This window comes from Primulina tabacum, chromosome 17, assembly GCF_025594145.1.
Source record: "Primulina tabacum isolate GXHZ01 chromosome 17, ASM2559414v2, whole genome shotgun sequence".
Lineage (NCBI taxonomy): Eukaryota > Viridiplantae > Streptophyta > Magnoliopsida > Lamiales > Gesneriaceae > Primulina > Primulina tabacum.
In genome coordinates, this window is record NC_134566.1 from 28546507 (window position 1) to 28560133 (window position 13627).

The 13627-nt window shown below is 41.5% G+C and overlaps 2 protein-coding genes across 2 annotated transcripts; one reads left to right on the forward strand and one right to left on the reverse strand.

Moving 5' to 3' along the window:
• The first annotated feature begins 355 nt into the window (after positions 1–355).
• LOC142530651 (uncharacterized) lies at positions 356–2153 on the forward strand. Its single transcript, XM_075636472.1, has 3 exons — positions 356–865; positions 969–1238; positions 1425–2153. Exons 1-3 carry the CDS (start codon positions 356–358, stop codon positions 2151–2153), a joined length of 1509 nt encoding a protein of 502 aa, XP_075492587.1.
• A 9347-nt stretch (positions 2154–11500) lies between these two features.
• Positions 11501–13229, reverse strand: LOC142531860 (uncharacterized). The gene is made up of 2 exons (XM_075638131.1): positions 12804–13229; positions 11501–12159 (listed from the first exon to the last, which is right to left on the reverse strand). The coding sequence occupies exons 1-2, from the start codon at positions 13134–13136 to the stop codon at positions 11623–11625; spliced, it is 870 nt and encodes a 289-aa protein (XP_075494246.1). The 5' UTR covers positions 13137–13229; the 3' UTR covers positions 11501–11622.
• Between the last annotated feature and the right edge of the window lie 398 nt (positions 13230–13627).

A 13627-nucleotide genomic window follows, 5' to 3' on the forward strand; every position in this document is an offset into this window, starting at 1 on the left:
GGATGAGATGATAAATGTGAACAGGCCATTCAGGACTTGAAGATTCATCTTGTAGAGCTCCCTGTATTGGTAAAGCCGGAGCCCGGGGAGAAATTATTTGTTTATCTGTCCACTACAGAGTATGTTGTCAGCTCAGTTCTGATAAAAGAAGAAGGCTCTGATCAAAAGCCTGTCTATTTTGTCAGCCATGCTCTAAGGGGACCCGAGCTCCGATACAGTGGAGTGGAAAAAATTGCTTTGGCCCTAGTCATGACCGCCAGGAAGCTAAGGCCCTATTTCCTGTCACATCAAATCATTGTTCTTACCAATAGTCCTCTCGGCAGGATCATGACTCATTCTGAAGTGTCCAGGGCGAATGATCAAGTGGACCGTAGAGTTGGGGGAGTATGACATTGAATACAAACCCCGGGTTGCCATCAAAGCACAAGCTTTGTCAGATTTTTTATCCGAGATGATCCAGCCTAATGAGGAGGAAGTATGGAGAATATTCGTGGATGGGGCGTCTAGCCTTGCCGGGTGTGGGGTAGGGGTTGTGATAATATCTCCCCCGGGAGAAAAAATTAAACTAGCACTGAGGATTAACTCCCGGGTAACCAACAATGAGGCCGAGTATGAAGCTGTCCTAGTTGGTATTCAAGCTGCCCGAGAAGTCGGGGCTTCCCGGATTATTCTATATTCTGATTCGCAACTCATTACTCAGCAGATAAAGGGCGTGTATGAAGCTAAGGATGACAGGATGCTAAAATATTTACAGCTCATCAAAACCCGAGCAGAAGTTTTTGCGGATTGGGGTATTGAACAAATACCCTGGGAGGAGAATAGCGAGGCAGATGCTCTGGCAAAAATGGCTGCTTCCTTGTCAGAGGTTAGTACCCGGGAAATCTTGCATGCATCTCGGTTGATCCTTTCTACTGAGGTAAGAAATGTTGCCAGAACCCAAGGACTCCTGGATGACACCTCTGATCAAGTTCATCGTAAGCAATGAACTGCATGTGGAAAGAGATCGAGCTCAGAAAACTAAGAGGCAAGCTCCCAGGTTTGTTCTCTTAAATAATATTTTGTACAGGAGATCGTTCCAAGGACCTCTTTTAAAATGCTTACCTGAGAAAGAGGTGGATTATGTCCTCCGAGAGATTCATGAAGGACGCTGTACTGAGCACCTTGGGGGAATGTCTTTGGCCCGGAAAACAATGCTTGCTGGTTTCTGGTGGCCAACTTTAAGTCAAGATGCTGCTCAGGTGGTCCGAGCTTGTGAGGGCTGTCAACATCATTCGAATTTTAAGCACAGCCCGGCCACTCTCATGATGCCCATTTGGGCATCTTGCCCTTTTGACCAATGGGGCATGGATATTTTGGGTCCATTCCCAATTGCCCGGGCTCAGAAAAAATTCTTGTTGGTAGCTGTGGATTACTTTTATAAATAGGTAGAAGCTGAGCCCTTGGAGAAAATTACCGAGCAAGAGGTATTGAAATTTTTATGGAAAAACATTGTGTGCCGGTTTGGAGTGCCCAGAAGACTAATCTCGGACAATGTGAGACAGTTTCAGGGCAAAGGAATTACGTCATGGTGCAGGGAAATGAAGATCACCCAATCTTTCACCTATGTTGCATATCCTCAATCCAATGGCCAGACAGAGGTTGTCAATAGAATTATTGTACAAGCACTAAAACCAAGGTTGCAAGGCAAAGGAAAGGATTGGGTGGAAGAATTACCCAGTGTTCTCTGGGCTTACAGAACTACTCCCCGGGAACCTACCCAAGAAACTCCTTTCAACTTGGTATATGGTTCTGAAGCAGTCATCCCAGTTGAAATCGGGCAAATCTCTTCCCGGGTAGAATCTTACCCGGACAACAATGATCAGTCTCGAGCTATGGAGTTGGATTTGGTGGAAGAAAAAAGAGATCGAGCTTTCATTCGAATGGAAGCATATCGAAGTCGGGTTATGAAGTCATATAACAAAAGGGTCCGGATACGAGATTTCCAAGTGGGTGATCTAGTTATGAAGAAGGTCAACCCGGCTGGGGACGTTGGGAAGTTGGAAGCACGATGGGAAGTACTTTATAAAATCACCCGAAAAGTCAGCTCGGGATCATTTTATTTAGAAGATGCTCAAGGACATCTCCTCAAAAAAAAGGCCTTGGAATGTATTTAATTTAAAGAAGTACTATGCATGACAGATGTAATTATTTGATGGAAGAAATAAACGAAAGATATATTTTCTCAAAGAATGATATGAATGTTTCTGTTATCTTATAACGGGAAGTACTAGGCCCCGGTTATTGAAGAAAAGCCCAGGGCACTACACCCTGGCTCGGGGCACTACACCTTGACCATTCCCAAGTCCCGGGACATGATCCCCAGCCTAAGGCTCCGTACCTTGGTTCTTAAAAGCCTAGGGCACTACACCCTGGCTCGGGACACCACACCTCGACCATTCCCAAGTTCCGAGACATGATCCCCGGCCCAAGGCTCCGTACCTTGGTTCTTAAAAGCCCAGGGCACTACACCCTGGCTCGGGGCACTACACCTAGACCATTCCCAAGTCCCGGGACATGATCCCCGGCCCAAGGCTCCGTACCTTGGTTCTTAAAAGCCCAGGGCACTACACCCTGGCTCGAGGCACCACACCTCGACCATTCTCAAGTCCCGGGACATGATCCCCGACCCAAGGTTCCGTACCTTGGTTCTTAAAAGCCCGGGGCACTACACCCTAGCTCGGGGCACCGCACCTCGACCAGTCTAAACCCCGAAATATGCTCTCTTGACCAACTTTTCTAGTTGGTATACACGCCGAGATTTATATCCGGATTTGAGGTTGCTTATATCTGAGTCACTTGCGGAGTATGAGGCATTTTATGCATTACGAGGATCAAGATCCCGGGTACTTATTTGAAGTTACCGGTTAATTCGCAACACTTAGAAAATTTTCTGGTTATTTTCATGCAAGCAGTTATATCACCCTAGTTATTGAAAGACTTATCAAGATATGATTGCAGAGAAGATAAAGGGAAAAGGAAATTTGCATTAATAAGAGCCCGAGGGCCAAAAAGTTACAGGACAGGAAAAGGTAAGAAAATACAAATATTAGTCTATATCTACGTGTTCAGGCTCGGGCTGCTCTTCTTGGGCCGCCTCCTTCTTATCCTCACCATCCTTGGGAAGGGATGCAATGGCCAGACCAAAATAGGGAAAATTTTCCTTATCTTAGGGCAAGAGTCCGGCTTCCTCAAATTGTTCCCGGCATTTTTCAAAATCGGTCTGAAAAAGAGGGTAGGCATTGTCCACCACGGCCTTCTTGAACTCAGGAGATTGGAGGAAGGAAGCCTGCCACTTGTCCTTATCGTATTCAGCCCGGGCCACGGCACTCTCAGCTCTCTCAGCCCGATGCAACTGCAACTCTGCCTGTTCGGAAACGGCACGGAGACTCGATTCTGAGACAGATAGAGAGCCATGCAGACGTTTCTCTCGGATAAGACCTTCAATAATATCCTCTTGAGCCTTGTCCAGAGCTGAGCGCAGCTTAGCCACTTCTTCCTCATAGGTGGCTCGAGCCCGGGCTAGCTCCTCTTGCAGCCTTTCCTGAGCATCTTGGAAGGACCGGGCTCGCTTGCCAGAGATAGTGGCAGCCCTTCCAACCCCCTCAAAAGCCGAGATCAGCAAGTGAGCGGCCTGTCCAAAAACAAGGTCGATAAGAATCAACAGTGATCGGAACAAGAAAAGGTTATGGGGACTAACAAAAACTTATCGACAAGAGCTTGTTCGAGCCCTAAAAAATTTTAGCAGAAGCACTAGCATCCTTCAAACAAGCCTCCTCGTCAGGAGTGAGAAGTTGTTTGAAAATCTTCATCCCCCGTGGCGAAGGCCCATCCTCAAGAATATTTATTCGGGGAGGCTGCTCGAGGAGAGGAGGTTGTTGAGTGGTTTGTTGCTCGAACCCGAGGAGAGGAGGCTGTTGGTCATATCGTTGGAGGGGAGGGGTGGTTGACCGGGTCACAGGAGAGGAGCTTTGACCCACCTCCCAGCTGTCCTCGGCCAAAGTCTGCTCCGGGCTTGTGATAGCCTTTCGCTTCCTCTGGGTCAGAGGGACGTGGTCTTCAGGGTCTTCCTGGGAGGAATCCCGGGTCACCCCTTCTTGCTAGGCCTCTGCCCGGTTCAACTCAACTTGCCGAGCTGCCTGCTCCTCGGCCTGCTTTTTCTCGAGGGCAGCTTTCCGGGCTACCATTTTCTTCTCTTTGGCTGCCTTTTCAGCCGACCATTTTTTGGCGAAGGCCTCCTGCATTTTTGAGTTATCTGCACAAGAGTAAGAAGAAATTTCAGCACAAATAGTAAGTATAAAACTCTAAAAACAAGACTAGGATATCACGAATTATCGGGTTGAGCGCCCGAGACAGCAACCTCGTCAATCACCCTGTCCAAAGGGTCCTCAGCACGGTCACTCAACCCGTAGGTAATTAGGTTCTCATCTGAGATAAGAACAGAAGAGGAGTACTTCCGCCCCTCCACCAAGGTTTGACTAACAAGGAAAGGCTCCTCGAATTTGTAGGACTGGGGAAGGGTAGGTTGTTGGGGAAGGGAAGGGAGAAACCCGGTCAGGCAGGGAAGAGGACCCGGGAGTTGAATATAGAAAAATTTTCCTTTCCCATCCCTTTTGAGAGGAAGGGATATCATCAAGGAATCGGGCATTTAGCCGGGCAGTCAAGGAAAATGCATTGTCCCCAAGCCGGCAAGAAAAGAAATAGTGGAGAATAAGGGGAGTGATGAGATAATTATTCATCTTGAAAAGGATATAGGCCGAGGCCATAATCCTGAAAGAATTAGGATGGAATTGATTAACTGGTACGCCAAAGAACTTGGCAACCTCAATATAAAAAGGGTGGACGGGAAATCGGAGACCATTCCGGACTTGGTCCCGAAAGAAAGTAGTATACCCGGTAGGAGGGTTATTAGCCCTATCAGAAGGCCCGGGTACTAAAATGAAGAAAGAAGAAGGAATAGACCCCAAAGATCGGAGTTCCTCGTCCGCCCCCGAGCGCAAAGTGCTGCTCATTGAGGAGAACCAAGGAGCCCTCGGGATCTCAGTGGAAGGATGGTCAGAGGCCCGAGCTTTTCCCTTACCTTTGTCCTTTCCAGGAGCTCAGGAAGTGCCCGAGGATGAGGGTTTCGAAGAAGAGGGTTTGGTTGGGAGGGATTTTAAGGTGATAGAACGGCGGGGGGGGGGGGGGGGGGGGGGGCGACGGAGGGGAGTCAGAGCGCAGTGCGGCAGACTCATCGCTAGGAGATCCTCGTGCATTAGCTCCATAGGTAGAAGAGGTAGAATTGGACATAGCTCGAAAGAGAAACCTACAAGTTTTGAGGAAGAAAGTGGTAGAAGATCGCCGGAAGTAGGTTGTTGGCACGAAGGAGCTTCGAGGAAAAATTTGCAAGAGCTTCGCCGAAGATTTGATTTTGAAAGTGATTTTTGAAAAATAGGGCAGCCAATACTTATAGAGGGAGGGAATCAATCTGCGCCGTTGATTTGAATCAAATCGGACTGTTGAACTAAACTTGGGAAATTTTGCAGGTATATGAAGGGACGCGCAATTATTAAAGTGTCAGACCTATTGGCTCCTCGGAATGCGAAACGTTCCCGATCGTTGGAATAAAAAGGCACGCGTAATTATGACCCCACATCATAGCCCGGGAGATTTAAGGCCCCGACATCTTTATTCATACCCCTGGAGATTTAAAACCCCGGCATCTTTATTTTATATCCCGGGAGATTTAAGGCCCCGGCATCTTATTTAATATCCCGGGAGATTTGAGGCCCCGACATCTTATTTTATATCCCGGGAGATTTGAGGCCCCGACACTTTATTCAAAACCCGGGAGACACGAGGCCCCGGCACTTCATTCTACGTTCAGGATACATTAGGTCCTGGCATTTTGATTTCATTCGTTGGTTATATACTATTCAGTTTACATCGATTTATTTGCAGAAGATTAAAGGAACATAGTATAATAATTAAGATTTTATTAAAGAAATTATCGATGTCGTATTACATCTGCCATTCTTGAGGCTACATAGTCTTGCCATTCAGTTAGCCAATCAGTCAATTCACGAATGTGAAGATTGGAGAAGGACTCAGAGGTTGAAATCTTGTTCAACTGATGTCATTCCTTCCACAGCATCGCATGCAACAGAACTTGGTCAGTGGCCATGTCTGCAACTCGAGCTACTCCAAGCTCTCGCCTGTATTTTCTCGCCACTGCCCTTTGTGCACGTGTAAGGGCCAAACCGTTCTGGTGCGTGTTACTGATATCTTGAATCTTATACCAGGTAGACATGACCTTTACCCAGATATATTCTTCAATGGTCCTCTTCAAAGCCTCTATCTGGGGTGCATTTCGCCTAATGCTGGAGCAGGTGTACCACTGTCAGTGATTGTACTGCTGCAAGCACTGGAATAACTTGAACTCGACATATTGAAATAATGATCACCTTTCGTCTCTACCATCTTATTTATAGGAGGAGAGTTAAATCCCAACCGTTGATTTAGGCACACGTGGACGATCAGGATGCACCTCGTAAATTATACCAGGCAAACGAAAGGATGTGTACGGTTATCGAAGCGTCAATCTTACCCATCTCGAAATATGAAACGTTTTTCGGCGGGAATTTAATGCTGATTCGTGCATCATTATGATACCACATCATATCCCGGGAGATTTGAGGCCCCGGCGTCTTATTTTATATCCTGGGATATTTAAGGCCCCGACATCTTATTTTATATCCCGGGAGATTTGAGGCCTCGGCGTCTTATTTTATAGCACGAGAGATTTAAGGCCCCGGCGTCTTATTTTATATCCCGGGAGGTTTAAGGCCCCGGTACTTTACTTTAAGCACGGGGAATTTTAGGTCTCGACATTTCAGTTATGGTCATTTATTTTATTCAGTTCGTGATACATATATATCATCTGATGGAATTAAACTCTTGCAACAAAGTAAAAACAAAAATAAATTGGATGAGCATTTTATTTATAGGAATTTTTGCGGACTACATTAAAATATTCCTCCTCTACAAAATCCCTCCACAGGGTCATTCACTTTTTTATTTCTCCAGTGGACGTCTTGAGGAAGCTGTCGGAGTCGGTGATGTTCGTCAAAAGCTTCCTCTCCTTGTGAAGCATCAGCTGGAAGACGTAGTCATCTTCGAATAGATTCACTGTATCGGCAACGTACAAGCGTTCCCGATATTTCTCCAGCTTTGCTACCAGTCGAGGAGTGGTAGCTTCTCCGCACTCGTAGAGAAACTGCAGTCCTTGCAGCTCCTCTCAAAATCGAAGTACTTTATGGAAGACTTCATCCTCCAGCTCTATCTTTCGTCTTTCCAGAGCTGTTTTCATGAACTCTTCTGCCATATCGGGAGCCTTCGAACTACTTGAACCTGCCATTGCGCTTCTCGACTAATAAATTGCTGGAGTGATGGAAAATAGGTAGGTGGGCTACTATATATAGGGGAAGGAATTAATTTCCACCGTGGATCCGAATCTAATCGGACGATCAGAAGGAGTCTAGGAAATTGTGCATGCAGGTGAAAAGACATGTACGGATATCGAGGAAGCATGCTCATTATTACCTCGGAATACGAACGATTTTCGGCGGTATCAATACTAACGCATGCGCCATTATGACACTACATTAATTTCTCGAGAATACTAAACGACACAATATCTAAAGCCCGGGAGATAGGAGGCCCCGGCATCCTAGTAAAGGCCCGGGTTGTATCAGACCCCGGTATCCCATTTCTTATATGGGATATTTAAAGCCCCCGATGCTCTTACACATACCGAGTTGTGTTTCAACAGAAGAACAAGTACGACTGATCGGGACAGCGAGTCAAGCTCTAGCCCGACTATTTTAGGGATGGGTGGTGATACCCCCATAAGCATCCGGGTCCTCGTCAACCCGGTTTGTTATTTGGATAGCCCAAAACAGAGCCAATAGTTAGTCATTTTCCTGAGGACCTGGGCAGATCTCTTCATCCCGAGCACTTCTCCTCTCCCCGGGCAGTCATCATAGCCCGGGCTCTATACCAACGAGCCGGGAACTCTACTACCTGGATTACCTCGAGAATTGAACCACACTCGAGTATGATTGATACAGGCTGTCTAATCTGTCAGAACAACTTGGGCTTGGAGTGTCCTAGAAGCCATCAGAAGCTAGAGTATGGGCAACCGACTTGCCATACTTAGTAGGTGGCACTGAAATCGAGGTACCTACCCCATTTCCTCTACTATAAATAGCGGGTATTAATGTCATTAAATGATTCTGAAAAATCTTTGAACTCTAAGCATTATACATATTTTCTTTCAAATATTGCTTGTGATCATCTTCAACCTGCTGACTTAAGCATCGGAGTGGCCACGCCGGACACCCCTCCGGCGCCCATTCACGAGTTATTTTCTTGTTTGCAGGTGTTAATCTCAGCCATTATCTTCACTCAAAATTCCCAAACACTATAAATTGTTGGTTTGATCCGTCGGAGCTCCTTACCCGGCTCACCCATTTCAGAGGGATCACATCAATAGTCTAATCAAATATACATATTTGTTGATTAATCACAATTCGGAAGATGATTGGTTATATATAACAACAAAGTCATCATCAACGCATTGTTAAATTCACTAGAAATCATATTCGATTTCAGTGTTCAGTTTTAGGTGAAAACTGAAATTTCATAAAGATTTAAAGCATTTAAATCTAATTAAATTCAATTAAAAATAATTGGACTGTTAGAATTAAATTGGTTTACTAACTCGATGAATTGTTTAATAAATAAATTGAGGATTTCACTGTGAATGTCAAAAATTAAATAATTAATTAAATTTTAATGCGTGTCAACATAGTAGAGTTTGGTATCGTTGTGTGTCTTAGTTCTTTATTTGAAGTTGAATATCTCCTTGATCTTTGAATCCATAGTTTTTTATTGCTTAATTCAATCATTTATATTAATAAGTCAAATATCTTCCTTTTATTTATTTTGTCTAACTTAAGTTAAATGATAAAAAATCTATTAATTAAATATTAATCGTTGTGAGATCGAAAATTGGACTCATCGTCCATTTTTTATAACTAGACCTAGTCTACTTTGCTAGATTTATTCCTAATCGAAATCATCACTCAAGTTTTTGGCGCCGTTGCAGGGGACTAATTTATTTAATATTAGAATAAATTGCTTGCTTGAGACTATACATTTTTTTATTAAAAAAAATGATCTATTTTTTTATAATTTATTTGTTTTATTTTTATTTTCTTGTGAGATTCTTTGAGATGGGCCATCGACAAGTATTCACAAATTTTTCCAAGCAAAATCGGAACCATTCTACGTTGTTTGGAGAGATTCAATGATTTGGCAAGGATAAAAACTTGTATGAGACGGTCTCACGGGTCATATTTTGTGAGACATGTCTCTTATTTAGGTCATCCATGAAAAAATATTATTTTTTATGCTAAGAGTATTACTTTATATTTTGAATATATTAGGATTGGCCCGTCTCACAGATAAAGATTCATGAGACCGTCTCATAAGAGACCGTCTCTTTGACAAGCAAATAGTTACCATGATTTGTCAACCTACACTCTTATTCGAATTTTTTATATTGGTTTGGATTAAACAACAAGAAGTTGGGTAAATTATGAAGCTTTGACAACTTGTAGTCACTTGTTTAATATATATTATAATAGTGAGATGCAATTGTTAAATGATATGACAAAAATTTCGACTATCATTGGCATTGTAATCCTTCACTGCACGGTTGGAATAATCAATATCCTCCATAATTCTGCCCCAATTTTTTGAACCGATCATTTGAGTAACAAGAAGAACGTAGCGCATTTTTAGATTAATCATGGGCTAGTTGGAAAACATTGTCAAGAATTCAACATAGATAAGTAATAAGTTTTTGAAATTCACACCAACTATATGTATTTTATAGATGAGTAAATTGAGCTTCTAGTGCAACTAGTTTCTGAAATCCGCCAAGAGAATGAAGTGATTTTTGCCGATCAATTAATTACAAATCAGGTATGGATAATTAATCTAATTAAATTCAATTAAGAATAATTGGACAGTTATATTTAAATAGCTTTATTAACTCGAATAATCATTTATAAATAAATTAGAGATTTCACTTGTGATTGTCAAGAATTAAATAATTAATTGAATTTTAATATGTGTCAATATAGTAGAATTTAGTATCATTGTGTGTCTTAGTTCTTTATTTGAAGTTGAATCTCTCCTTGATCTTTGAATTCGTCGTTTATATTGCAATCGTTTTATTTAATAATTTAGATTAATAAGTCATATATCATCATTTCATTTATTTTGTCTAGCTTAAGTTAAATGATAAAAAATCTAATAACTAAATATTAGTCTGTGTAAGATCGATATTTAGACTCAACCTTATTTTTTATAACTTGATCTAGTTCGCTTGCTAGATCTATTTCTAACCGAAATCGTAGGTCCAATCCTACGTAATCAAATAATTATACTTTAACTTAGTAATATCATCCCACCAGATCAATGAAGTGTATAGAGCACAGAGTACTAATTAGAAACATGAAAAAAGAAGGAATATGTGCAAACTGATTAAAATTTAAGATTAGCCGATTAGGTAGGAGGCTGTTATTTGATTATGTTATCAAGAAAAGAATAATCCAAGGAAAAGTAAATGCCAAGCCCATTTAGGCTAAGTCGGCCAATTATTTATGAATAGGAATTTCAACTTTAAGCATGCTTTATCCGATCAAATCTTAACATTTTAATGGGGTTTCTTGAAGCCAAGTTGAACAAGAAGAATTCTTTCCCAAAAACCTTTCCAAAATCAATACAAGAGTTATTGACCACCAATGAAGTAAATACTAAGTAGGTCGCCCACTTACCAGAATCACTGGATCCACCCCACAGTTAAAATGAGGTTACAAGCCTCCAAAAACAAGCAAATGAAACCATCTACAAGAGCCATACACCTATGTTTTTCTTAACTTTATCCGCTCGATAACTATCTCAACACCTATCAACTAGATTAGAGCATAAGGAAAGAAAAATGGGGGTGGAACTGAAACAAAGGTCTAGTAGAACATTAACCAAATAAAGAGCAACAAACGAATGACCAACAGGGTAGAAGTACTTCCATCCTAGCTGTGCTGTTTCAGGCACCGAGACATTGGTAAGAACTCGATCATGGGGTAAAATAATATTACTGGTGGCGAGCACCATAGAATGAAGGGATGAACCGCATACCATCACAGCAATACATGTTCTATTGTTCAAGAATTGGTGGCGTCTTACATACTAATACTAGGACTGGAATAGGTTCTAAGTTACCCTTGTTCTCGTTTAACTTTGCTTCATCAGTCTGCCAAATATATCACGTCATTTCAAGGATTTTACTAGGTTCCATTAGTAGTGGTTACGAAAACCGAATAGCATTCATATCCCTGGAATGCAGAATGCGAAATAAACATAAACAATTCCTTCTTTTTTTGGTTTGGCAAGATAAACTTTTAACAGTTGCTAAAAGTAAAGGAAAAGAAAAAAAATGTACAATCCACTCCAAATCAACATTAACTATCCCTATTTTCAGCCTGCCAAAATAACTCCTGTCATGGATGCGTACTTCTTAATCATGGACACATGTTTTTTACCAGCAAGATGATAGTTGAAGACCGTCTCGCTATTGCACACCACATCACAAATGATGCAAGTGCGCACAGCATCAGCTGCTGCCCCTCCTTCCAAAACTTTTCTTTTCTTTGTCTCCAAATCCTCTGTTTTCTCAGCTGCTTTCTTCTGGGGATTTTCCCCCTTGGCATCATTTGGATTGTTTGGGTTCTCTTCTGGTCCAAATACTGGTTTTTCCGGTGGGACGACTGTAGGAGAAAGCAAAGATGCTGAAGCAGCATTCTTAACATGGACAGTTGTAGTTGCTGCCTTCAACTTTTCAAGATTTTTCTGGTGTTTTTTCCCCAATTTATGTTGATCAAGAACACCCCTACTGTTACAATCAATCTTGCAAACTTCACACCATGCAGATTGCACAATCTTTGTCTTCTTGGGGTATTTTATCCAAGCACTGCTTTTTTTAGATTGAGTAACCGGATTAGGTGCAGTTACACCCTAAAAACACAAAAGGCATTAATTATTCCATATTTAATAGAATAAAAAAAGAAAAGAATGATTTCTTACATCAACCTCGGAACACAAATTTTACTCAACATGAAAAATCTGAGTGCGTGAACATTAGGTACATAAAAATATATCAAGCATCAACAGCAAAACAAACTGTACTCTTACCTCTGGACCCCAACACTTGTATTAAGTGATACAGTTTTCTCAACCTCCTGAGCAATTCTTCTAGAGTTGTAAACAAACCAAACTTATCAAGATTCATTCAACCATGCAACTGGAATATTTCACCAGTATAACAGAGACATCAGGGACCAATGACTTAGCATTTCATAATTACGGTAATTTCGTCAATTGTCAATGGGCCTCTTAAGTTGAATTCAGGTAAACTCAAAGTACATTGGGCTCTAAATTCTCATCTTAGCTCAACAAAGTTACGCTCATCAAAGAACATCTAACTAAATTTAAAGCATATATATACTTAAACCTACTCTTGCCTGATGCCTCAACTCAGTGATACACTGGCACTCAGAAACAAATATATTACTCAATTCAGTAAATCAAGAAGTCCCAAACGTTAATTTTTTCCAAGAAAACATAACTGAATAAATCAAGCTACGCAAAAATCCACGTACAGAAGCATAAGGAACCGCAATTTGCTTAAGAGCAGCAATCCAATTATGCAAAATAACATTTTGGTCTCCATAATAAGACGCGGCGGCAGTATCAGCAGCAACATTGGGATCATGGGAGAGTGTTTGCTGCGCCGGTGCGTACGCGGCAGACGCAGTCACATGCGGCTGCGAAACACACGGGGTCGTTTCAACACCAGGAGGCTGCAGCTGGGGATAAAAGCTGGTTTGGTGTTGATTGAAATGAGGGTTTTGAGTGTAATAAGCGGCGTAAATGGTGGCGGTGTTGTATAAATGGGAAGATGATGGGTCTGAATTAGGGATAGCGGAACCCATTCGTAGAGAGGGAGGCGGCGGAGAAGCGGAGGGACGGTGGAGGAGCGGTAGTTACAGAAACCCCCGTTAGAGGTGAATGAAGGAAATTAGGGAAATTTTAATTTATATATTTTTCGTACTCTGACTAGATTTATTTATTTATTATTTATATTTATTACACATTTAAAAAATTAATTTAATAATCAACTATTTTTTTTTCCAAATATATGACCTAATTCTATCATATTTGTTGGAATATTTTAAAATTTCAAGAATTAAAAATAATTTCTCTTCAATTTTTAATTTATTTTCTAAAATGAAGTTTTTTTAATTTAAATATTTTATCATCCATTATCCCAAAAGGTCCAAAATTTACAACAAAATGTACACGTGCGAAAGGATATAATTTGATGGAATCAAGAAAATGATTTTATTAAAATATTCAAAATAAAAAAAAGTGTGAGACGCTCTCACGGATCGTATTTTATGAGACATATCTCTTTTTGGGTCAT